Consider the following 22,027-nt stretch of genomic DNA (forward strand, 5'->3'; position numbering starts at 1 on the left):
GTGAGCTTTTATGCTGAAGGAATTTGGGTTAATGAAATTGCCCTTTGCACCGTCAAAGAAATTGACTGGAATACTAACTCGTCATTGAATTGCTATAAATACAAAACTACATGGTCAAAATTGACGAAATTGAAACTACATGATCAAAAGTGGTTGAAGTCCTAAACTACATGAACCAAAAGTGACTTTTAGCCATAAAAGTAATATCCATTATTAAACAAATTTATTTTTGTATTTATGTTTTTCTTAGGGCGGGTGCACATGTTAACGTGTATATAATATGGCATTGCGCGCTTCCCTTTTAAATTTGTTGTATTTCTGTTATTTTTGAAATTAAAATACTGGTTCAATTTATTCTCACTGAGGACTGGGCTTTGGGTAAAGGAAATGCTACTGCCGGCTCCAATCAACCGATCCAGTGGCTAATGCTAGCAGCGGTGGTGGAACCCGGAGGAACAATACACCATCTACGACGTCGTATCATATCCGTACATACTGTGCATAGTTTAGTTTACAACTGGGTTAGGGTTTTGCAGTGATTAGCAAATTGCCATCGTCCTTGAGGTGTTGGTAGGTTAGGTTTGGTTCTCGCGATCAATCGATTCAAATTATACAAGGCCAAACTCAAACCCAGAATTCGGCAGGGAAACGGCCAAATTCACCGATGGGGAAGCCTCTTTGCTATGGTATGAGATAATCTTTTGCTGTTTCTTCATTACAAGTTTCTAAATTTATGCCCGTCGTGATTTTCATGTTTTCGTGGAATTCATATCATCCTTGATTCGGCAGATGCAGGAAATGCAGAAGTTTCTCAAGGTTTGATCAATAGGCTTTACAGTGACTTCTCCGATGGCATACATTTTGCGACACCAGTTTCTTCCTTGAGGACGAATGAACTTGACTTGGTAAGTCTTTAGCTTTTTAAATCAAATGTAGTTGTACTTTCTTTTTGGTAGGCTTGGAACCTAATTTATATATTTTTCCTTCCAAGGTTCGGAGTGTGTTGCAAATGTTGCAAGGATTTTCTAGCTCACTATTTTATTGGGACCAAAATAGAGTGTCTTTTCAAGTCAAAAGTGGGTTACATGTGAATCACCTCTCTCATACAAGTCTTCACGCCATTGTCCATCAATTTATGTATGCTGCAACATGCTTACAACTGGTGGAAGTTTTAGTCAATAAAATTGAGAAATCTGTTAAATTACCACCGCCTACTTTGAGGGCTTTTGCGTGTTCTGTTTCTTCATGGCTTACGGTATGTTTTGGATTCAATTTACTGGGTGAAATTTGCTATTTTCTAGTCGCCATGTTCAACGCTCATTTATAAGTGTATGTTAAATTGTGCTTGGGCAGAGGTTGCGCGATATTTCTTTAAAGGAGGAAATGAAGATAAGCAATGATGCCGTTGGAACAACTCCTACATTATTGGGGTTGGCCAATTCTTTATCTAGGTTCGTACGTTGTTAGCTTTACCTTCTCAAAATTTGGGATGTCAGTGGCTGTAGTTTGTCCCATGCTGTTGGATACAATCACCGCTCAAAAGCTTATCAGAATTATTAATATTTTATTATTCTCCATTTTTTTATTTACCTTCGAGGTTACTGTGTCAGCCTTACATGTCAATTCCCCTTTTGGATTCTACATCCTCATGCAATGCAATGGATATCGCTGATGACAATTTATTGATATTAGTCTTTGCTCAGGTGCTGAGTATTTGTTGCAAATAGTGCGTGGTGCCATCCCCCAAGTGTATTTTGAGTCTAATTCTTCTCTTCCTGCTGCTGACTTGGCTGTGCATGTCCTTGACCATATTTACAAGAAGCTGGATGAAGTGTGTCTTGTGCGAGGTGGTGAGGTTGTTACACATTTTTTCTACAGCCTTATGGTTTCTAGTTTATACTTGTGGTTTAGCTGGTTTATGTAATCCAAATTTGGAACTTATGCCAATTTCAGGAGGAAGACTACAAGATGCTACTTCATTTATTTATTGGAAGTATATTGCCATATATTGAGGGTCTTGATTCTTGGCTTTTTGAAGGAACACTAGATGATCCATATGAGGAGGTAAATGTGATTGGAAATTTGGTTTTCCATGTCCCAAAAGTTTGCAGCAGTTTATTTATTTGTTATAAATTATTCTACATTTTTTTTGCATCCCGCAAGTGCGTGTGATGCATCCAATCCATCTTTTATTGTTTGAAAGTTTGCACGCCATATAATTCTAATTTCTGTACTCTTTGATTATAATTTATCTTAAAATTTGTATAGGCAGTATACATGCAATTTTTTTCTATTTTAAATGGGCGGTCCTATATGTATCCTTGGTGAACACTTTTCTGGTGGCTCCTGTCTTTTCAGATGTTCTTTTATGCTAATAGAGCAATATCTGTTGATGAGGCTGACTTTTGGGAGAAAAGCTATCTATTGAGGCAAATACAGTGTCAAATGTTAGATGTTGGGGCCTCTGCCTCATCTTGTGCCAGTGACCGCATATCAGTAGCAAATGATAAAAAGGGAGTGGGCCAAAGGGAATCCATCTCAACATTTAGTTTTATGAAAGGAAAGGAATGGAACGATAAAGACCTTCAGTCGTGTCCACTGTTTATTAAGGACATAGCTAAGTCTATTGTTTCTGCTGGAAAATCATTACAGCTGATCCGGCATATTCCCATGACATCAGCAGTTGTATCTAGAAAAGGAAATGACTGTGAGATTGATGGTTTTGGCAGTTTGGATAAAGGTGTTCAATATGGGCATAGCATTGCAGGCTTAACTTTGTCAGAAGTTTTCTGTGTGTCATTAGCGGGCCTTATAGGCCATGGTGATCATATTTTTCAATATATTTACGGTAAACAAAAAGTGGAGAGTGATGATGGTGTAATTGTGCCAGTAAAACGCTCAGAGAAAATTTGGTGTAAGTTCTTGGTTGATACGCTGGCAGAGAAAAGGTTGGTTGATACTCAGTCTGCACATGAGGATGGAAAAACACTTCCTGATGCAAAGGAAGAGAATATGCTTGCAGGTGTTGTAAATGAATTTCCTCTTTCAAGATCCTTCTGTCAAGAAAATCCGGTTTTAACAGTCTGCCAAAAGACCCTTTCTAAGAATGGGGATGCATGGAAAACGTTGAACTTATCTAGAAATTTATGTCTGCCTCCTTTAAATGATGAAATTTTGCGAAAGGCTATATTCGGTCGGGAGAGTGGATCGATTTCTGCAGATGAAGGAACAAATTATACTTTTGGTTTCCGGTTTGGTGAATCTGAATATCTTCGTTCACAAGACGACTCACATATGTTACAAGTGTTGTTTCCTTTTCCTACTCTTCTTCCTTCTTTTCAGGTATTTCTGATTGATAGTCTAAGAGCATTTGTTATAGCATTCTTTAGGTCTATTTTGAATGTAATTCCTTGCCAACAGGACGAGCTCCATATGTCAGAGCTCTTACCTTTCCAGAAAAATAGCACCCTTCCATCAAGAGTTCTTACCTGGGTTCAGCAGTTTGAACCAAGAAGTACTCCACTTCCGGTGGTTTTAGTGCAGGAATGTCTTACGGTGTACATCCAGAAGCGGGTGATAGCTCGAACCCATGTACAGATCTCAGTTTCTTGGTTGTGGTTAACATGATGTCTTCTTTTATATTTCCATTGTAGGTGGATTGTATTGGCAGGCATATATTGTCAAAATTGATGAATGGTTGGAAATTGATGGATGAACTGGCAGTGCTGCGCGCCATTTACTTGCTAGGGTCAGGTATGTCAGAATTACTTTAACATGTTTGCAGGTCTTGTATGTTCAACCTGTAATATCCTGGTCTATCAATAGGTATGTCAGAATTACTTTAACATGTATGCTGGTACCTTGCCATCTTTAGGTGATCTGCTACAGCACTTCTTGACTGTAATTTTCAATAAGCTGGATAAGGGAGAAACATGGGATGATGATTTTGAGTTAAACACGATATTGCAGGTTCAGTTACTTTTATTCAATCTAGCGTTTTCTTCCTATTTTGAGTTAAACACGATGACTGTGGGATACCTGGATTTTCTTCCTATTTATAACATGGCAATGTCAATTCTTATTAACTGCAGGAATCTATAAGGAACTCTGCTGATGGTGTGCTACTAAGTGTTCCTGATTCATTGATTGTATCCCTCACCAAAAATCATGACTTGAATGGCAATGAGCAACCACCTAATATGGCTTCACAACCCTCGACTCCTCGTAAAAGTCGTGCTCACAGCTTTGGAATGGATGGACTTGATCAGCTAAAATTTACGTATAAGGTCTAGTGATGGCTAATAAACCTTCTTTCGTCATTTAGCTCCTTGCAACCACTATGAGTGTTTATATGTATTTTATTGTCAGGTCTCTTGGCCACTTGAACTTATTGCAAATGTGGAGGCGATCAAGAAATATAACCAGGTTACTTTTATTCATTGGGTTTTGAATTTCTTGTCGAAATTTAATCATCTGTCTTTCGTTGTTCGTTTTTTATATATATATCTCTCTCACACGAATCAATCTGACATTTTGGGGGAGAGGTGATCTGATTTCAACTTGGGATCTCCTCTTGGAGGGGAGGTGTGACTACCAACTGGGTCACTTCCTGACCACTAAACTTGTTATCTAATTGTTAAACATTGATGTAGGTGATGGGATTCTTGTTAAAGGTCAAGCGAGCAAAATTCGTACTTGATAAAACTCGAAGGTGGATGTGGAAGGTTAGTTTTTATGCCCTTTTTAGGATAAATTATGAGCAGTGATAATTTACTTGGCCTAATGACGAGCTATTTGTGTGTGATAATACAATGACTTCGGTGGTTCTTGTTTTCCTAAACAGGGTAGAGGCACTGCAGCAAACAATCACAAGCGTCACTGGTTAGTGGAGCAGAAACTTCTCCATTTTGTGGATGCTTTTCACCAGTATGTGATGGATAGAGTAAGTTTTGTTCCTCTTAACATAAAATCACCCTTTCTATTATTAACTGTGCTGGTATATGCTTGCTTTCTGGAAAGCATATGGAATTGTTAGATCACTAACTAGTACTTGTTAAACAGGTATATCACAATGCATGGCGTGAACTTTGTGAAGGCATGACAGCTGCTCGATCTCTTGACGAAGTCATAGAAGTACATGAATTGTACTTGTTGACAATTCAGCGGCAATGCTTTGTAGTTCCAGATAAGCTGGTGGGTAGTTTGTCTTGTTTGAGAACTCATGAACTATGAAATAATCTTTTATGCCCCGAGAAAAGCTGAATTCTGTTTATTACTCTCTTTTGCATCAGTGGGCTCTCATAGCGAGCAGGATTAACAACATCCTGGGATTAGCATTGGACTTTTATTCTATACAGCTGACACTTAGTGGTGGAACAGTTTCTGCAATTAAGGCCAAATGTGAAATGGAAGTTGACCGTATTGAGAAACAGTTCGATGATTGCATTGCTTTCCTGCTCAGAGTAATCTTCTCTTTGCATTGATTTTGATTCAGATGGGACTGATTTTAAGATTTGCATTTAACGTGTGGTTTGGTGCATGCTGATTCTGCAGGTGCTTTCTTTCAAGCTCAATGTGGGGCACTTTCCTCATCTAGCAGATTTGGTAACTAGGATAAACTACAATTACTTTTATATGTCAGATAGTGGAAACCTCAGGACTCTCCCCAGCTCTGAAAATGTTACTTCGAGACTGGGAAAGGCTTTTCTAGGCAGAACAGACTGATAACAGTTAAGGATTTCATTTATTTATTATTTTCAATTTCTAGTTCAGGAGCCAGCACTTCAGAGGCAATTTTACAAGATGAAAAAATATATCATTTGAATTGGAAATCTATAAGTTACAAACAGGCAGAATCCAATTAGCGTTTCTTAAAATCTTGAGAATAAACTTGTTCCTCTTTCCTCCTGTAGGCCGCTTCCAATATCGTGAGAACAAACTTGTTCCTTCCTCCACCTGTAGGCAGCTAATATTATCTTGATCTCCAGAGACATCATCTCTCTCTCAAGGGCATCTTCAATCCCTAGTCTGACCCCATGATGCTTCCTAAAAAGTACAAATTTGCTATACAAATCCATGCCCCGTCCTTTCGGAATATGATCAAGAGTAACTTGTAGATACACATTGCACGCAAGACTTCTTTGCACTGCTCTTTGAATTCGGCGAAAGCCACCAGCAACTGCTCTGCTGCCTCATTAAAATTGGCTAGGTCTACCTTCTCCACTGCCCTCTCATACACCTCCCTTGCCCTCGCAACCTCACCAGTACTAGTCTCAAACTTGGCATATCGAATCCAAGCCTGAATTGATTTGGTTGACATTGTACAGATTGCTCGTAAATCGCCCTTGCACCCTCCACTATTTCATTATGGAGAAGCTGGAGCTCACGTGCCTCACTGAGAATTTGCTCAGCAGTGATTTGGACAGTGGCTGGGTTTTTGTTGTTAACCATGGCCGGTGGTGGTGGTAGCTTGGCCTTCAAGTCATTTTGGGTTGGCTCTGTTTGATTGAAGGAACTCATGGCTGGGACTAGGATTTTCTCACCTGCGCTGTTTCAAAACTAAACAATTCGATTTGGATCACAAATATTTTGCAAACTTGCTGTGATGTAATGGGTTGCGGAGTGCACATTTGATAGGGTGAGAAGCGGAGGTATATATAGATCTTGCATTTTCCAACTAGGACTAGGATTGGAAACCAAAAATCCCAATGAAACTGAGACTCCCATTCCATTTTAGAAAAGGATTTTCTTTTTTGTTTTCCTTGTTCGCTTATACTAGCAAGGTCAAACGACGAGTCTTTGGGTTTTATAAAACCCTTTTTTACACTCGCAAAGCTACTCCAACGCGGTCGTGCCCTCACCGCCACATCCTCCATCTCTCCCAATTCAAATAAACCATTAAAGCCCTCCACACGCAATTTCTTTCAAGCCTCTCACCCCGACCATGGTTACCATTAATATTGTTGGTAGTGGTAGTGGTAAAGGTAGGGATGAATTGGTTGCCAACCTCGCTCGCAAACAACGTCCGGTCACCAAGGTCAACAACCTCTACCCATGGCGGAGTGTTATTGCACTCTAGTTTCATCACTCGATATCCTTTCGTCTTAGGTGGATTTAAGTAATTATGAGAGGTGATCAGAGGAAAGAGATTGAACGGATCGGTAACAATCATAAACAACTCCACAAATGCAGAATCTTGTGCTAGGGAAATGTATCCGGTGTCAGTGAGACGCTGGATTACTTGTCCGCTTCTTATCATCCTCTCTCTATAATCAGCTAGGGAAAGACAGAGAGGTGGCCAGGGATAAATCAAAACAAACTTTTCAACCCTATAGCTGGGTTGGCTGCCATTGCTGTTCTTGGATTGTTATGTGAAACACCATTAATGCCACCCGTGTCGTAGCATATATTTTCCCATGCTTTATAACTACATCGTCAAAAAGAAGTTCCCCCTCGTCATCAATTGAGGTCCATGATATGTGGTTTATCATGCAAAATTCCAAACGACCTGTTGAGCAAAGACTGACCAGAAAACAGGGTGGTGGTGGTGGTGGTGGTGGTTGTTGATGTTGGCTTCTTTCCCCATTTCCTGTTGGTTCTGAAGAGGCAACTAACTTGACAGTGGAGCAGCCTTTCCCACATTCGCAGTAGTATTTTGATGAGGGAAGCGTCACTCGGGCACCTGATATTGGATTCCAGAAGAAGTAGTGAACATGAAAGAAAAAGCCCTTACGATCAACCATAATCAACCATCCCCCAATTGAGTCGAAACAAGTCAAACACTTCCTTTTATTATAAATGGGATCTGATGGTGATGGAATTTTATGAACTTTTCCGTCACTTAGACTAAAAAACCAATAATCTCTGCCGGAGGAGGGATGAGAACAAAGCATAAGCCATGCAGGCTCAGGAGCAGGACGACATCGCATGCTCTCTTAATCATTGCTTGCCAAGAACTGCAGACCGCACCACATCGAACCCAATCTGATACGCCTAGTCGTTGTACAATCAATTGCATAATCTCTTTTGGGACTTGTTTCGACCACATGCTGCTGCTGCTACTGAGAGGGAGCAATAACATTATGTGAAATACCAAGCAGTAAAGAATTATATCCATCATTGTCTGCAATCTGCGACACATATAGAAATATATATTTTAGGTCCACCTCGATCATATGTACACCCTTTCAATTAACGAAATATGCCATTCATCATATGCGTACCTTAATCTCCACCACAACTATATTGTGTCGTGGAAAGGGCAGTGACTTTGTGCTCACCCTGGTGCGTTCATTTGCTCCTTCTGGAATATGACGAAACCCTAGCTAGGTTATTGACTTGCATACGTGTTTGGATTCGCATCACCCTTTTATTACTTGAAAACAAAATGGAGTTCTATATCTACGGGATTATTAATTGTTGCGGCGGGCAGCAACGCTTTACTTAAAAAAAACATGTCGGTTTTCTCTCTCTCTCTCTCTCTCTCTCTCTCTCTCTCTCTTTCTATTTCCTTTTCACAATCTTGTTTGTGGGCTGTTGAAGCTTATTTTTCTGTATCAACATTGTAATTTGTACAGGTAGTTGCCATCCACATCCTAGTTCTGGAGAAGAAATTTAGAAATGTCAATTATCAACCTAAAAATCACTTCAGGCCGTATCTTGTTGAGATCCCACTTGCTGGTTTTGTTCTGGGTAATCTATTTGTTTATTCAGAAATATTTTTAATTTAACAGAAATTTTGGTATGTTTAACCCTCGTTCTGCAAGCTTCTTTCTTGTGATGAACAGATAAAATAATTTATTTTTTTAAAATTCTATTTGCTATCGCCGTACTCCTTTTGGCAGATGTTATTTGGTACTTCATTCGCTCTAATGACTATGCAGATAGGATTGGTACTTCATTCTCTCTAATGAGAACAAACCTACAGAGCATGGATATTGGAGAGCCAAAGGGGAGGCGTGTAGAATATTCTCGAACTCTTCCATGACTGGTTGGAGAGCTATTATTGAGTTCTATCAAGGCCAATCCCCTCATGAAAGTAAAACTAATTGGGTGATGCAAGAATACTGGATAACTCAGAAGAAGTTGTCTAAAGACAGCAAGCCAAAGGTAATATAGAATGAGGCTTCCAATCCTGTATTTCTTACATGATGCGTTCTATTTATTTTGTTCTCGACCCAACATGCCAATCAATTGCCAATTTGGTTGGATAATGTGCAGCAACCAGACCAGGTTTATGCCTGAAATCGATTACGTTTCCAGAGGTGACTACTTGTAATTGCTGGATCTTGATACACCAGCATCCTTTTCTTTTAGTTCAGATTCAAGTTGCTTGACTATGTCATCGGATGAGTGCTTCGATTCTCTGGCTTTGTTAGAAGAACTAGAGCCTAAAAATAGCCCATACTTGGTAAATAATAATGCAGGTTGCAAGTTCAGTATCTCTGCACCTCTAAGAGCAGATGAGTTGGTCATGTTTGCAGCCTCTTCAGGTACATAAAAATACTTGTTATGTTTGGTGTAGATGGCATGGCACACTGTGTCAGTCCCTTTTTCTCAGTGGCTAAGGCATGAAAATATTAAACTGCTTCTTATGCTTGTGAATTGAAGAAGCTTAAAAATACCCAATTTTTTGTTCTTAATAGGATCTTTCAGCAAGTCTCCAAGTGAAGAAAGAATCAAAACTCATTCTCCAATTCATGGTGCTGTTTGTGGCAAGATCTCAGGAAAGACTTCAAATAATATGAGCAGAATTCAGAAACCAGAGTATAGGAATGAAGGAGGCCCATCAACTTTTCATAATGTTGCAGTCTCACCCAGGAGGAAAAAGGAGGGCTAGAATTGTTGGCAGAACCAAAAAGCTTAAGAAGTAGTATTTCTGCTTCGTGCCACTTTAGGTCCTCTCTCCATTCGACACGTGTATTTTATGTATATTAGTGATTTATATTGGCAAATAATGGATACGTTTACAATGCTTAGAGGTGGTCAAGGTTGAGGAAGGGGTGGGTCACTAATTCAGAAAGAAAAGAGTAGGAGATTGATTGATTAAGCTGTTCTTAATGTTCAAAATATCTTTTTGGACAATTTTTTTTTTTGGTGGAATGTAAACTTTTCTGCTACTTGTGGTGCTTGATGAATGAATACACAATACAGGGGCCAAAAGAGATGTTTCTCTGTCTCATTTTATTTATTTATTTGTTTGCCTTTTTTTTTTTCCCCTGTTCTCGTTGTTTGCCTGATACTCAACTATAGCAAGTTAACAACTAATAAAAGACTAAAAAGTAGACTAAAAACTCATTGATTAAATAGGGAAAAAGAAGTGAATAAACCTCAACTCCACCGCCACTTTGACAAGACCTGATCCGAATTCTTTCTTGAAATTCGTGTCAAACCCTGTTACTTATCCAGCATCCAATCAATGCCGGACTCACCTATTATTTTACCCTCTTTCTCGCATTCATAAAGTTAAAAGGGTCAAGATGTCTACCGAAATTTTAGCAGAGTCTCCCTTGAAAAAGGGACATTTATCAAATTATTTTCATCTATAAATATCACAGTTTAATATTTCCAAACTTCAGCATGCACAAAGCTAACACACACAATTTACCAGGTGGGCCTCCAGCATCAAATTCAACCTTACCAGGGCAATATCAACGTAATCTGTGAATTTGTTTCTTACTTTATAAATAGCCACAAATTCCAAAGCACAACTCAACTGTTTATTTTGTGGGTGCGCTTAGGTTAACTTAGATTGCCTACGTACCCTTACCGAGGGATCAAGCCACACATAATCCTTACATACTAAAGACAATCACAATTCATATAATGAAATATTGAATCAAACTTGAGTTTGTAACCGACCATTATATTCTTTATCTTTATATTACAACACAATCCGAATCCAAAACAAACCAAGTTTCAGACTAACTTTTTACCTGAAACCATACCTGCAACCATCCGTATAACGCATATCCTGTTATCACCCACCAAGAGGTATATCATAAAATCCAAAGGCGACCAATATGTTTCCGAAGGCAGCCAATATGTTTTCTAAAGGCAACAAATATGTTTTCCGAAGGCAACCAAGGGATGAGGGAAACTAGCCAACCACCTATGTAGACAAATTAGGCAGGTGGCTGGGGAAAATTCTGGCCGGACACCTGCAGAGTAATCTCAATGCAGGTACAGACAAATCACTAGCCGGACACCCACATAAGTAGGTACATGCAATACACTGACTGGACACCTACAAAGTAATCTCCATGTAGGTATATGCAATATCCACTAGTCGGACACCCACATAAGCGGGTACAGGAAATATACTGGATGGAACGGAGATCTCATGTTCAGTCTGTTAGAAAGATATTTTCAAGTGAAGATATAGGTGTATCTTTGATGGGAAGTTTGAAGGTTAGTGGTTGGTTTCCTATTTCTTAATTTCTTTAGGTATACTGATATATGAAATTTTCTATCCCATTTGTCTAAACTGCGATTTTGTTCTTTGGCATAACAACTGTACTGGTTCCAAAATGCTGGGAAAGTACGGAAAGCTTTAGTTTGTTGATTGTGACAGAATAATGATTTACTGCATGACGTTCAGGTTTTTTCCTTTTAACATAAAATCAACCTTTCTATCATTAACTGTGCTGTTATATGCTTGCGTTCTGGAAAGCATATGGAATTGTTAGATCGCTAATTAGTACTCGGTAAACAGGTATATCACAATGCATGGCGTGAACTTTGTGAAGGCATGACAGCCGCTCGATCTCTGGACGAAGTCATAGAAGTACATGAATTGTATTTATTGACAATTCAGCGGCAGTGCTCAGTTTGTCTTGTTTGAGAACTCATGAACTATGAAATAATCGTTTATGCCCAGGGGAAAGCTGAATTGTGTCTATTACTCTCTTTTGCATCAGTGGTCTCTGATTGCAAGCAGGATTAACAACATCCGGGGATAAGCATTGGACCTTTATTCTATACAGCTGACACTTAGTGGAGGAACAGTTTCTGCATTTAAGGCCAAATGTGAAATGGAAGTTGACCGTATTGAGAAACAGTTCGATGATTGCATTGCTTTCCTGCTCAGAGTAATCTTCTCCTTGCGTTGGTTTTGATTCAGATGGGACTGATTTTAAGATTTGCACTTAACGTGTGGTTTTTTTTTTTTTTCTTTTTTTGGTCAAGAAACGTGTGGTTTGGTGCATGCTGATTCTGCAGGTGCTTTCTTTCAAGCTCAATGTGAGGCACTTTCCTCATCTAGCAGATTTGGTAACTAGGATAAACTACAATTACTTTTACATGTCAGATAGTGGAAACCTCAGGACTCTCCCCAGCTCTGAAAATGTTACTTCGAGACTGGGAAAGGCTTTTCTAGGCAGAACAGACTGATTACAGTTAAGAATTTCATTTATTTATTAATTTTGAATTTCTAGTTCAGGAGCTAGCACTTCAGAGGCAATATTACAAGAAGAAAAAATATATAATTTGAATTGGAAATCTGAGTAAGTTACAAACAGGCAGAATCCAATTAGCGTTTCTCAAAATCTTGAGAATAAACCTGTCCCTCTTTCCTCCTGTAGGCCGCTTCCAATATCGTGAGAAGAAACTTGTTCCTTCTTCCACCTGTAGGCAGCTAATATTATCTTGATCTCCAGAGACATCATCTCTCTCTCAAGGGCATCTTCAATCCCTAGTCTGACCCCATGACGCTTCCTAAAAAGTACAAACTTGCTATATAAATCCATGCCCCGTCCTTTTGGTATATGATCAAGAGCGAACTTGTAGATAAACATTGCACGCAAGATTTCTTCGCAGTGCTCTTCGAATTCGGCGAAAGCCACCAGCAACTGCTCTGCTGCCTCATTAAAATCGGCTAGTTCTACCTTCTCCACTGCCCTCTCATACACCTCCCTTGCCCTCGCAACATCACCATTACTAGTCTCAAACTTGGCATATCGAATCCAAGCCTGAATTTGATTTGGTTGACATTGTACAGATTGCTCGTAAATCGCCCTAGCACCCTCCACTAATTCATTATGGAGAAGCTGGAGCTCACGTGCATCACTGAGAATTTGCTCAGCAGTGATTTGGACAGTGGCTGGGTTTTTGTTCTTAACCATGGCCGGTGGTGGTAGCTTGGCCATCGAGTCATTTTGGGTTGGCTCTGCTTGATTGAAGGAACTCATGGCTAGGAATAGGAATTTCTCACCTAAGCTGTCTGAAAACTAAACAACTCGATTTGGATCACAGATATTTTGCAAACTTGCTGTGATGTAATGGGTTGCAGAGTGCACATTTGATAGGGTGAGAAGCGGAGGTATATATATAGATCTTGCATTTTCCAACTAGGATTAGGATTGGAAACCAAAAATCCCAGTAAAACTGAGAATCCCATTCCAGTTTAGAAAAGGATTTTCTTTTTTGTTTTCCTTGTTCGCTTTGTTTAATGAAATAGAAAATCCTTTCTCAACCCAAAAAAAATTCGAGCACACATTACCAAAGTGTTATTATGTGCGATTGCCATGTCATACTAATATGAACCATCATGCCACTCCAGGCCCAAAATAAACGAAATCATACGAAACGAAGCTGTGGGACTGCGACGCGTGTGAGATTATACTAACAAAGTCAAACGACGAGTCGTTTTGGGTTTTATAAACCCCTTCGTTCCCGCTCCCGCGCCCCCACTGCTTCTCTCACTCTCCTCTGTGTGTGGAGAGAGCTTCCAGTGTTGTCCTCCTCCTCCTCCTCCATCCTCATCAATGGAAAATGTGAGAATTTTCACAATTGCAGAGCTACTCCAACGCGGTCGTTCCCTCACCGCCACATCCTCCATCTCCGCCAATTCAAACGAAACATCAAAGCCCTCCACACGCTCCATTCCCATCCACTCAAACCCTAACCCCAACCCCAATCCTAGCCATAAGGTTCTTCCCCCTCTTGACCACTTGGCCATCATCTTCGGAACCCTAACCCTCCCCTCCGCCATCAACGCCTCCGCTTCAGCCTCTTCAAATACCACTCCTCGATGCTCCTACAACACTTGCTTCCAATTCTCCGACGGCTCGGCTTCCATCTGCTGCGACATTCTTGACTTCGACGTTCGGATTATCGGGAAGAAAATCAGTGTTCTTGCTTGGAATTTCATTCCCTGGAAACGTGGTGGCGGATTCTTGGAGATTATCAGATGGACTTTTCAAGATTCCAATAGCGGACTTCGTCCCTGTTCGAATTTCAATTCCATTCCTCTTGGTTCGGGCTCTTCAAGTGGCCACGAAGACAGCTCCAGAGCTCGTCATGGTGTATTTGGCGCATTGGAGGTAGTTAGCCCTGTGTCCACTGTTCCCTGTGCAACCGGTCATAGCAATTTGAAAACCAATAAGGCTTCAGATTCAAGCCATTTGTCAAGCCTCCGAGGCTTTTTACTCCAATTTATGGTTTGTGAGTGTGAATTCTGCAGTTCAAAGGAGGCAGTTACAGTTTTGAAGGATTCAATTCAAGAAAAAGATGCACATTCTTTTAACAAACCAATGTTTGTATATTGTTCAGGTTCTGTTTCGTCGTGGCATCCTGTTTTTACAAAATTTGTAGGAAATGTTTTGGCTTTATCAGGCTTGAAAAAGAAGTTGGTTTTTATAGGAAAGGAAGAATCTAAACTAATGTATGTAACTACGGAAAATTCTGCATTGCATCTGCTTAGATTGTCATGGAAATGGCAGCCAAAATGTACAGCTGTTGCCAAGGGAAAAGGTGAATGTGGCACATATAGAGGGATAGTCAAAGGTGTGTATATGCAAGGGATGGTTGTTGAGTTGGACAATGAGGTGTGGCTTTTGTTAACTGATCAACTGCTTACTCCACCGCATAGCCTTAGGGCGGGTGCACTCGTAAGTCCTATCTCTTTTGTTAAATTTTTTGCCTTAAATGATTTTGATCTATACTATTTGTCAATTTGATTTTTAAAACTTTTCAATTTTTTGGCCTTTTTTTCAGGTTTCTGTAAGAAATGTCCATTTTGTGAACCCCAGATTTTCTTGGACAAAAATTCTTATACTTGGTGCTTGCTTTAAGACTAGTGTTATTGTGGAATCGTTCTCCCCACTGGAAACTGGGTAAAGACATGTACTGTGAATTGCACTTGAGATAATTGTCAATCACACCCTTTTTTGGATGACCTAATATGCATTTAAGCCATTTAACATCTTTGGGATGCCCAGACATATGCATGCTCAGAAAGTAATATAATTGCATGCTGCAGGTGTCATATACTTCCGCAATCACAGAGTTCGTTGGGGAAGTTCATTGAGTCCTTAACATTTTCTGCCAGATTATGGTATTGGTTTTTGTTGATATCTCTTTTCTGTTTGGATGGAAAATTCTGTGGTTTTGTTTCCAATGTTTAGAATATATTACTTTCCTGGTTAGTTTACTAAGCAGTATGGTTGAGTTTCAGGGTATTGCTTATTGCCTCATGTTTCCGGAAAAAGTTTTCTGGCATCTTATCTGAGAAGGAGATTTTGGGAACAAAACATGTAATTTACCTTTGAGTTGGAGCATTTACTTTCTTGCACAGTGGTTGTTATGTTATTAACTAATAGGGTGAGTTGGATGGTTGCAAGGTGTTACCAGAAGGGAGGGTTTGTTCAGATGTATGCTAGTTCACAATTTCCTTCATCGATGCATCCAACTCGGGTAAATTGGTTTTGCTTCTGAATAAGCACACTTCTTTTGTTATACTTTTCTGTTAAAATCTTAAATAGTTTATATTCGCAGCATGGAGTATTCATGGAACTGTGCAACCATGATTCAAGTGTCTGTGGTTGTGAACCATACATCGGTAACCCTAATTTGGTATGTCCTGCCCAGAATCATTTGTATGATGTGATCTACGTTTGCATTGGGTTGCTTCTGTTTAATGTTGGGCACCTTGATTAGGTGTAGAACTGTCAATTTCTTATGGCTGTTTGTTTGGTGTTAAGTTAGTGCTGAAAGGTAACTTTCATATATTTTCTTAAGTTCAGGTAGTGCCCTTATCTATTTTCATATGTCATTGTGAGGCCTTTTGGATGAGAGCAGTGCAGTTGGAAAATAGCTGTGCAAAATTGCATGATGACAAGAAATATGGCCTTCAATTCTGTGAAGGGAGATCTCACGTTCAGTCTGTTAGAAAGATTTTTTCAAGTGAAGATATAGGTGTATCTTTGATGGGAAGTTTGAAGGTTAGTGGTTGGTTTCCTATTTCTTAACTTCTTTAGTTATACTGCTGAATGAAATTGTCTATCCCAGCTGTCTAAACTGCGATTTTGTTCTTTGACATAACAACTGTACATGATAATATCTGGTTCCAAAATGCTGGGAAGTACAGAAAGCCTTAGTTTGTTGTTTGTGACAGAATAATGATTTATTGCATGACATTCAGGTTCTTAGGTGTTAGCATATTAATAGTCAAGTCTAAATAATTTATAGTTGAGATTTGCACATTTACAATTAAATACTTTTGGTTTGTCATCACCCTAACATTTGTGTAATTCAACAATTTTTTTAATTACAGTTGATTTATTCAAAATTTTATATTGAGTATACAGACTTCTTCATCTTCTGGAAGGCTGCAGTTGGTTGATGCAACTGGGAGCATTGATGTTCTTATACCAGACCTTCCATCAACTTGGGATGCCAATAGAATATACAAGGTCGTGTTTTACAATAGAATATCTGGACATAGCTACTGATCTGTACATGTCCATTACACCCTTTATGTATCTGGACTCACTTATTTCAGTGTGGCTTTCCAGGTAGCTGACTTCAGTCTTGTTATTGAAGGAATGCCTCAGTCTCTGGAGTGTATAGGATTGCTCGACAATGATTTATTCTCATGCAGAACCATCTTTCATTTCATACCGTTAGCAAGAAAGATGAATTTAACAGTTTATGTTTACTTTCGTCTGAGAAATTCAATGTGCAGAAATCTACCCATTTATCCTTGTACTGGACCGGGAGAAGATTTGAAGAGACTTGAAAGTGGAATGTTTCACTTGCTTTTGGTTACCCACAAATTTCCAGTGCTACAGAAGGTATATTCCAAATTTATTATCTTATGTAATTTCAGTAATGTTTCCAAAAGCTGCTCTGAGGAGTTCCACATACTTTTCATAAACCCCAAAATGGAAGAAGGGGACTCTTGATAGTAGACATGGAAATACTGTCTGTGTTTCCTTTACTTATTAGTGATCTACTTACTTGAATTTTAACAGTATCAAGATGATGTCGTTATAGAAAACTCTTCAAGCATGTTTGTGGAGGCTATAATCTTGCCTTGGGATTTATTTCTTGCTGGAAGCTATGAGATTTCATGTCCAACTAGGGCTTTTGGGGATAATCCGAAGAATTCCATGGAAAGTGCTGGTGGCAATTACTTGGACCATGTTTCTCCCAAGAGGCATAAGGTTAATCATTCATCAAGCAGGGGATTAAGTTATAATTCAGTGAACAATTCCTCCGAGTCAGTCAGAGAACCGAGTTCTTGTTCTATTTCTTACAAGGAATCCAGGGAGAAACAGAAATATTGTGACTTGACATCTCGCGAGATATCTTGTTCGGCTATGATTAGTGGAGTTAACGGTCACAGTCTAGTTGGTTCAGTTATCTTGCACTGCACTAGGGCCAAATTAAATAATGGTGGCTTTTGCAGACCAAGTGGACAGAAGGTATTGCTGGAGTTTACATCTGAAAGTTTTTATAAGTATCAGGTGCGTCAGATTTCTCCTTTTCATGGTTAGGACATGCCTGAGTAAATAATTCAGTGAAATAAACTGCACTAATTTTTGTTTACATTCAGTTGTTGCATATTGGTTGTTATTATATCACGAAGCATGACGGAGAAGATTCTTTTTGTAATCTCAAAGATTCTAGCTATTCCAGCAGTGATAACATTCTTATCCCTTCCACAACCCATCTGTGGAGCCTTTCGTTTACTTCTGATGAGATTTGTCAAAACAATAGCTCACCGAAGTGTCTCCCATTAGATAACTCTCTGAGAAATAATGAGGTTCTATCTGAACATCATAACGAAGTATGTCTTCAGATGTCCCCTGGAAGTGGTTCTGAAAACTCTTCAGATATTTCTCTCTGTCTCTGTGAAAATGTTATCCGTTTTGGAGAGGTAATCCTGAAGGAATTGGAAGAGGGCCTGATCAAGCCAATTGTGACAGCTGAAGGGATTCCTAAAATATCTTCATGCATTAGTCTTGCAATGACTGCGCCTCTGCTGTCACTTGATTCGAACGGCCTGTTTCCTGAGGGAAATCTATTATCTTTGTGTGGGCATGTCATTGCTGTTCATAGTGTGGAAGACAATTCTGTTAATCCATATTTGAACTGTCAAAACGTTGGTGATCCTCTTCAGTGGAGATTCTTGCAGAGAGCTAAAAGCAGTTGTATTCATGTTTTGGTAGACCATCATATTGTAAGCAACATTTCTATATTTGTATCATTCTTTTGTGTCTCATTGAAAATAAAAATAAAATAATGTTTTGATATCATTTCGTCATGTTAATCAAATAGGTAAGGCTATCTGGTTCCTTGAGTGGACATGCTTTTCCTGTCGGATTTGGACCTGGTGTGGATGCAACATTTCACCGGGTTCTTGAATTACGGTATGCTGTCTAATTAGTCCTTGACACTTTACTGCCTTATCCTTCAGTCCTGATTTATCGTTTGGCAATGTTGGTATTCTCTCTTGTCTAAGGGCATTGTCTGATAATCTTTAGAGGCTTTTAGTATTGCACCAGTCATGTGACAAATTTGTGGGCTTGACGTCTAATCTTTGGTTTCCAGGGGGCAAAATAGATGGATGTTGACATCTGTATCATTTATTGTAATCAATTCCATAAGGGCTGTCAGCTTCCAGAATAACTTCATAAAGGTAGATAATGAATCATGCAGCGACAAGTGCTCCAGTCCTGCTTCATACATGCAGAATGCTGCACCTCTAGACTTAGTTTCTTCAGGTTTGATTTCTGAGTTGGTTAAGTGCTTGGATTTCAAGCCCATGCGGTTTCATTGCAGGGTAAGTTGTATATTGTCTAGTTTCCTTCCCTACATGATTAAAAAAATTCTATTTCCTCTTCACAATCTTGTTTGTGGGCGGTTGAAGCTTATTCTTCTGTATCAACATTGAAATTTGTACAGGTTGTTGCCATCCACATCCTAGTTCTGGAGAAGAAATTTAGAAATGTCAATTATCAACCTAAAAATCACTTCAGGCCGTATCTTGTTGACATCCCACTTGCCGGTTTTGTTCTGGGTAATCTATTTGTTTATTTAAGAAATTTTGCTATGTTTAACCCTCGTTCTGCATGTTGGCCAAGTCATCAGAAAATTGTAAAGGCATGGTGCATTTGTTACTACTTAATGCTTATCATACTTGGTGAGTATTGATAAAGAATTCAGACTATCATCAACACTTGGAAGCAAGCTTCTTTCTTGTGATGAACAGATAAAATAAATTTTTTTAAAAAAATTATATTTGCTATCGCCGTGTACTCCTTTTGGCGTTCAGGCGTTGTCTTGTTTCCTTGTTCAGGTTAATAATCTTTTTCTCTATCCTTATGTGTAGATGATGGCTCATCCCCATGTTGTTGCTGGGCTAATTCTGGAAGAGCTGCAACTTTGCTAAGGCTGTATGAAGACTTCCCACTGTCAGCTTTTGAAAGCAGTGGCTGGACCTTAAAGTGGGTCAGGAAAGGCGACAATGCATGTAGTGCCACCATGTACCACCTCGAGAGAATTTTAAAGAATCACGACCGGATTACGGTGAAGAACTTTGGATCAATGTTTGATTCTTCCTATCAAGATCTCACTGTGTCTGTGAGTTCTGACAATGCCCTCAGTAGCCATGATGAAAACCTTCTAAAATTCATAATCTTCAATGCTTGCTTCAGCAAATTTTGGGTGAGTTCATTTCCAACTAAATTACTGTGGTTTCACGACACAGTTAAAAATCAATTGATTTAGCTACTATATTTGCAGACCGTAATCGGTAGGATGATGGATTCGAATGCAGTCACGCGGTTGAAGACAACAAACCTACTGGAAACGGAGATGTCTATGCATTCCATGCAACATATATGGGCCAGAGAAGTTCATTACACAAATCCCCTCACCGAGGCGAGGAATGTGGTTCAAGAACTCTGTTAGACGGGTGATTGTATTTAAGACCAATTTATGATGTGCAGTAATCAAAGGATTCATATACCCAAAAGCATCTGTGCTGTGAACTCATGAAAACTAGGCTTCATTATCAAAATGCTGAACAGATGAGAAGATTCAATATTTGATCTAGCTATTGCTTTTTGCAAGGACGCTTCATCTTGAGAAGATGAGAGAGACCTGCTATTACATGTAGCCGACTACTCGGAATACCAGTCTTTGCCAGCGCCCTCCCCTTCTTGTCCACCAGCACAAAGCAAGGAACATATCTAACGTCATAATGGAGAAGCTGCATTACCAACAAGAAAAAAATAATCAGACGAGGGTCTACTATGTAAACCAGATTATATCATGAAGACAGCAATTTCACCCCCAAGAAAATTACAAGCAAAATAGCCAGTAAAATACCAAATTATTTCATGGGTTCATCAACGTTACCATATTAACGTATAAAAATCCATAAAGAAAAATAGCTACATCCGTGTAGATATAGAATAGTGTTTTGTGAGCAAAACTAATGGGTCATTCAAAACCAATATCAAGAAATTGAGATACTTGTGGGTGGTAGTGTACCTCGGGAAGCCATTTATAGTTCTCTGCATCTGCCATAACAATGTTAAGCCAGTCTGAGTTCCTACCTTCAACCTCCCTAACAAAATTAAGCAGAGAATTACACAGCCCGCATTTGGGTGAATAAAACTCAACCACAGTAGCCTCTTTCCCACTTGCTAAAGCTGAGGCAAATGCTCTATGCTCTGCCTCCCCCTGCTCTTCAGGACCCAAGATTGTTTTTGACTTCAAACTGTTACGCTGGCTGGTTCTTGCATCCAACTGGGAGGGCATAAAGGTATTGGCCAATGAAAACGAGGACCCGGAAACTGAGTTGACAAAATTGAAAGCAATGGACCCAATAGTTTGCAGAGATTTGAATAACCAAGGACCCTCAAAGTTGCAAGCGCTAGGAGTATTAGCTTTAGCATTTTGGTTCATGTCCCACGGCCATGTTAGACAAAACAAAGGGTGTTTAGGTGTAGAACCCATTTTCCTATCTAAATTTTCTCTCCCTGAATTAACACTTTCTGAATCACTTCAAGTTCAAACCCTAATGGATGGACATTTGTGAAGGAACGTTGAAAAAATTGCAGATATAAAACAAGCCGAGGGGAGGCGGTGAACTGCATTAGGATACAAGATACAAGGAATAAAAGTTAGCATTGGGGGGTTATGGAGCCAAATAAAACAATAGCACTGTCAGTTAAAGCATTCAAGTTCCCTTTTCAGGGTTTGCAATTCAAGCATGTTAATGGGTTCCCATCAATTCATAAACCCAGTTAAACCCCAAAAACCAAAATCAAAATTTTTGGTGCTACCTTCAATCTAATCTAGCTGAAGATAGAAAGCAAAACACCCCAAAGACGAAAGCTTTAGATTACTTTTTGAAAAAACAAAGATAAAACCTTGTGAAATATTCGAAGAAAGTATAACTACTTACCCCCTGTAGTACCAAAGATTCAATCGCTTGCCTCTGACATAATTGAGTTGCAGAGAGCGAGAGACGGAGAGAGGTATCTGTATAATCTCAATGGTGGGCCTGAGTCGGTCACTTCTTTTAAATCGTTACATATATTGGGCCAGCATCTGATTTTCATGGGCCAGGTAATAACTTGGGCCCACATCACCGTCGACTTGAATTTTTAGGTTATAGCAGTCAACCAACGAGAACGACCAACAACCCACATTGAGTTGGGTTTAGAGACCTTATTGCCTCTCTAATCATAACCAAAAACATGTTTTTCTTCTTCCAATAAGTAAGTGGACT

General features: G+C 39.4%; 4 protein-coding genes and 1 pseudogene across 9 annotated transcripts; 3 read left to right on the top strand and 2 right to left on the bottom strand.

Moving 5' to 3' along the window:
- LOC18793430 (gamma-tubulin complex component 5) lies at positions 327-6,760 on the top strand. 5 transcript variants are annotated; one of them, XR_002269805.1, is made up of 19 exons: positions 327-686; positions 790-905; positions 992-1,255; positions 1,354-1,451; positions 1,693-1,855; positions 1,954-2,064; positions 2,359-3,342; positions 3,421-3,573; positions 3,654-3,753; positions 3,875-3,969; positions 4,092-4,286; positions 4,369-4,425; positions 4,653-4,724; positions 4,844-4,942; positions 5,062-5,193; positions 5,292-5,462; positions 5,554-5,729; positions 5,913-6,208; positions 6,327-6,760. XR_002269805.1 is itself a non-coding variant. In XM_020555411.1 (18 exons), exons 1-17 carry the CDS (start codon positions 665-667, stop codon positions 5,722-5,724), a joined length of 3,003 nt encoding a protein of 1,000 aa, XP_020411000.1. In that variant the 5' UTR covers positions 327-664; the 3' UTR covers positions 5,725-5,729; positions 6,327-6,760. The 5 variants fall into 5 exon arrangements, 4 of the variants coding, with proteins under 4 accessions (XP_020411000.1, XP_020410999.1, XP_007225377.1 ...); XM_020555411.1 differs by lacking the exon at positions 5,913-6,208; XM_020555410.1 differs by lacking the exon at positions 6,327-6,760 and having other exon boundaries at positions 5,913-6,309.
- LOC18791770 lies at positions 6,944-10,435 on the top strand (annotated as a pseudogene).
- On the bottom strand, positions 12,530-13,469 carry LOC109946648 (pre-mRNA-splicing factor clf-1-like). The gene has a single exon (XM_020555097.1). It carries the CDS (start codon positions 13,185-13,187, stop codon positions 12,540-12,542), a length of 648 nt encoding a protein of 215 aa, XP_020410686.1. The 5' UTR covers positions 13,188-13,469; the 3' UTR covers positions 12,530-12,539.
- On the top strand, positions 13,643-20,340 carry LOC18792999 (CST complex subunit CTC1). Of its 2 annotated transcripts, XM_020555090.1 has the most exons (17): positions 13,644-14,550; positions 14,641-14,888; positions 14,995-15,113; positions 15,260-15,334; positions 15,455-15,533; positions 15,631-15,693; positions 15,775-15,852; positions 16,023-16,220; positions 16,587-16,691; positions 16,794-17,072; positions 17,253-17,747; positions 17,837-18,463; positions 18,562-18,653; positions 18,835-19,066; positions 19,189-19,303; positions 19,616-19,950; positions 20,029-20,340. In XM_020555090.1, the coding sequence occupies exons 1-17, from the start codon at positions 13,764-13,766 to the stop codon at positions 20,194-20,196; spliced, it is 4,095 nt and encodes a 1,364-aa protein (XP_020410679.1). In that variant the 5' UTR covers positions 13,644-13,763; the 3' UTR covers positions 20,197-20,340. The 2 variants fall into 2 exon arrangements, with proteins under 2 accessions (XP_020410678.1, XP_020410679.1); XM_020555089.1 differs by having other exon boundaries at positions 13,643-14,888.
- On the bottom strand, positions 20,252-21,806 carry LOC18791810. The gene is made up of 3 exons (XM_007223376.2): positions 21,701-21,806; positions 20,782-21,383; positions 20,252-20,497 (listed from the first exon to the last, which is right to left on the bottom strand). The coding sequence occupies exons 2-3, from the start codon at positions 21,247-21,249 to the stop codon at positions 20,342-20,344; spliced, it is 624 nt and encodes a 207-aa protein (XP_007223438.1). The 5' UTR covers positions 21,250-21,383; positions 21,701-21,806; the 3' UTR covers positions 20,252-20,341.

This window comes from Prunus persica, chromosome G1 (assembly GCF_000346465.2).
Source record: "Prunus persica cultivar Lovell chromosome G1, Prunus_persica_NCBIv2, whole genome shotgun sequence".
Lineage (NCBI taxonomy): Eukaryota > Viridiplantae > Streptophyta > Magnoliopsida > Rosales > Rosaceae > Prunus > Prunus persica.

What these genes read in the sequence shown, in the direction of transcription:
- LOC18793430 (XM_020555411.1), top strand. Translation starts at nt 665, where the DNA reads ATGGGGAAGCCTCTTTGCTATG. An exon ending in GGACGAATGAACTTGACTTG is followed by an intron (nt 906 to 991) that starts GTAAGTCTTTAG and finishes TTTCCTTCCAAG; the next exon opens with GTTCGGAGTGTGTTGCAAAT. An exon ending in CTGTTTCTTCATGGCTTACG is followed by an intron (nt 1,256 to 1,353) that starts GTATGTTTTGGA and finishes GTGCTTGGGCAG; the next exon opens with AGGTTGCGCGATATTTCTTT.
- LOC109946648 (XM_020555097.1), bottom strand. Translation starts at nt 13,187, where the DNA reads ATGAGTTCCTTCAATCAAGCAGAGCCAACCCAAAATGACTCGATGGCC.
- LOC18792999 (XM_020555089.1), top strand. Translation starts at nt 13,764, where the DNA reads ATGGAAAATGTGAGAATTTTCACAATTGCAGAGCTACTCCAACGCGGT. An exon ending in TTTTGGTAGACCATCATATT is followed by an intron (nt 18,464 to 18,561) that starts GTAAGCAACATT and finishes TTAATCAAATAG; the next exon opens with GTAAGGCTATCTGGTTCCTT. An exon ending in CACCGGGTTCTTGAATTACG is followed by an intron (nt 18,654 to 18,834) that starts GTATGCTGTCTA and finishes TTTGGTTTCCAG; the next exon opens with GGGGCAAAATAGATGGATGT.
- LOC18791810 (XM_007223376.2), bottom strand. Translation starts at nt 21,249, where the DNA reads ATGGGTTCTACACCTAAACACCCTTTGTTTTGTCTAACATGGCCGTGG. An exon ending in ACTATAAATGGCTTCCCGAG is followed by an intron (nt 20,498 to 20,781) that starts GTACACTACCAC and finishes TTGGTAATGCAG; the next exon opens with CTTCTCCATTATGACGTTAG.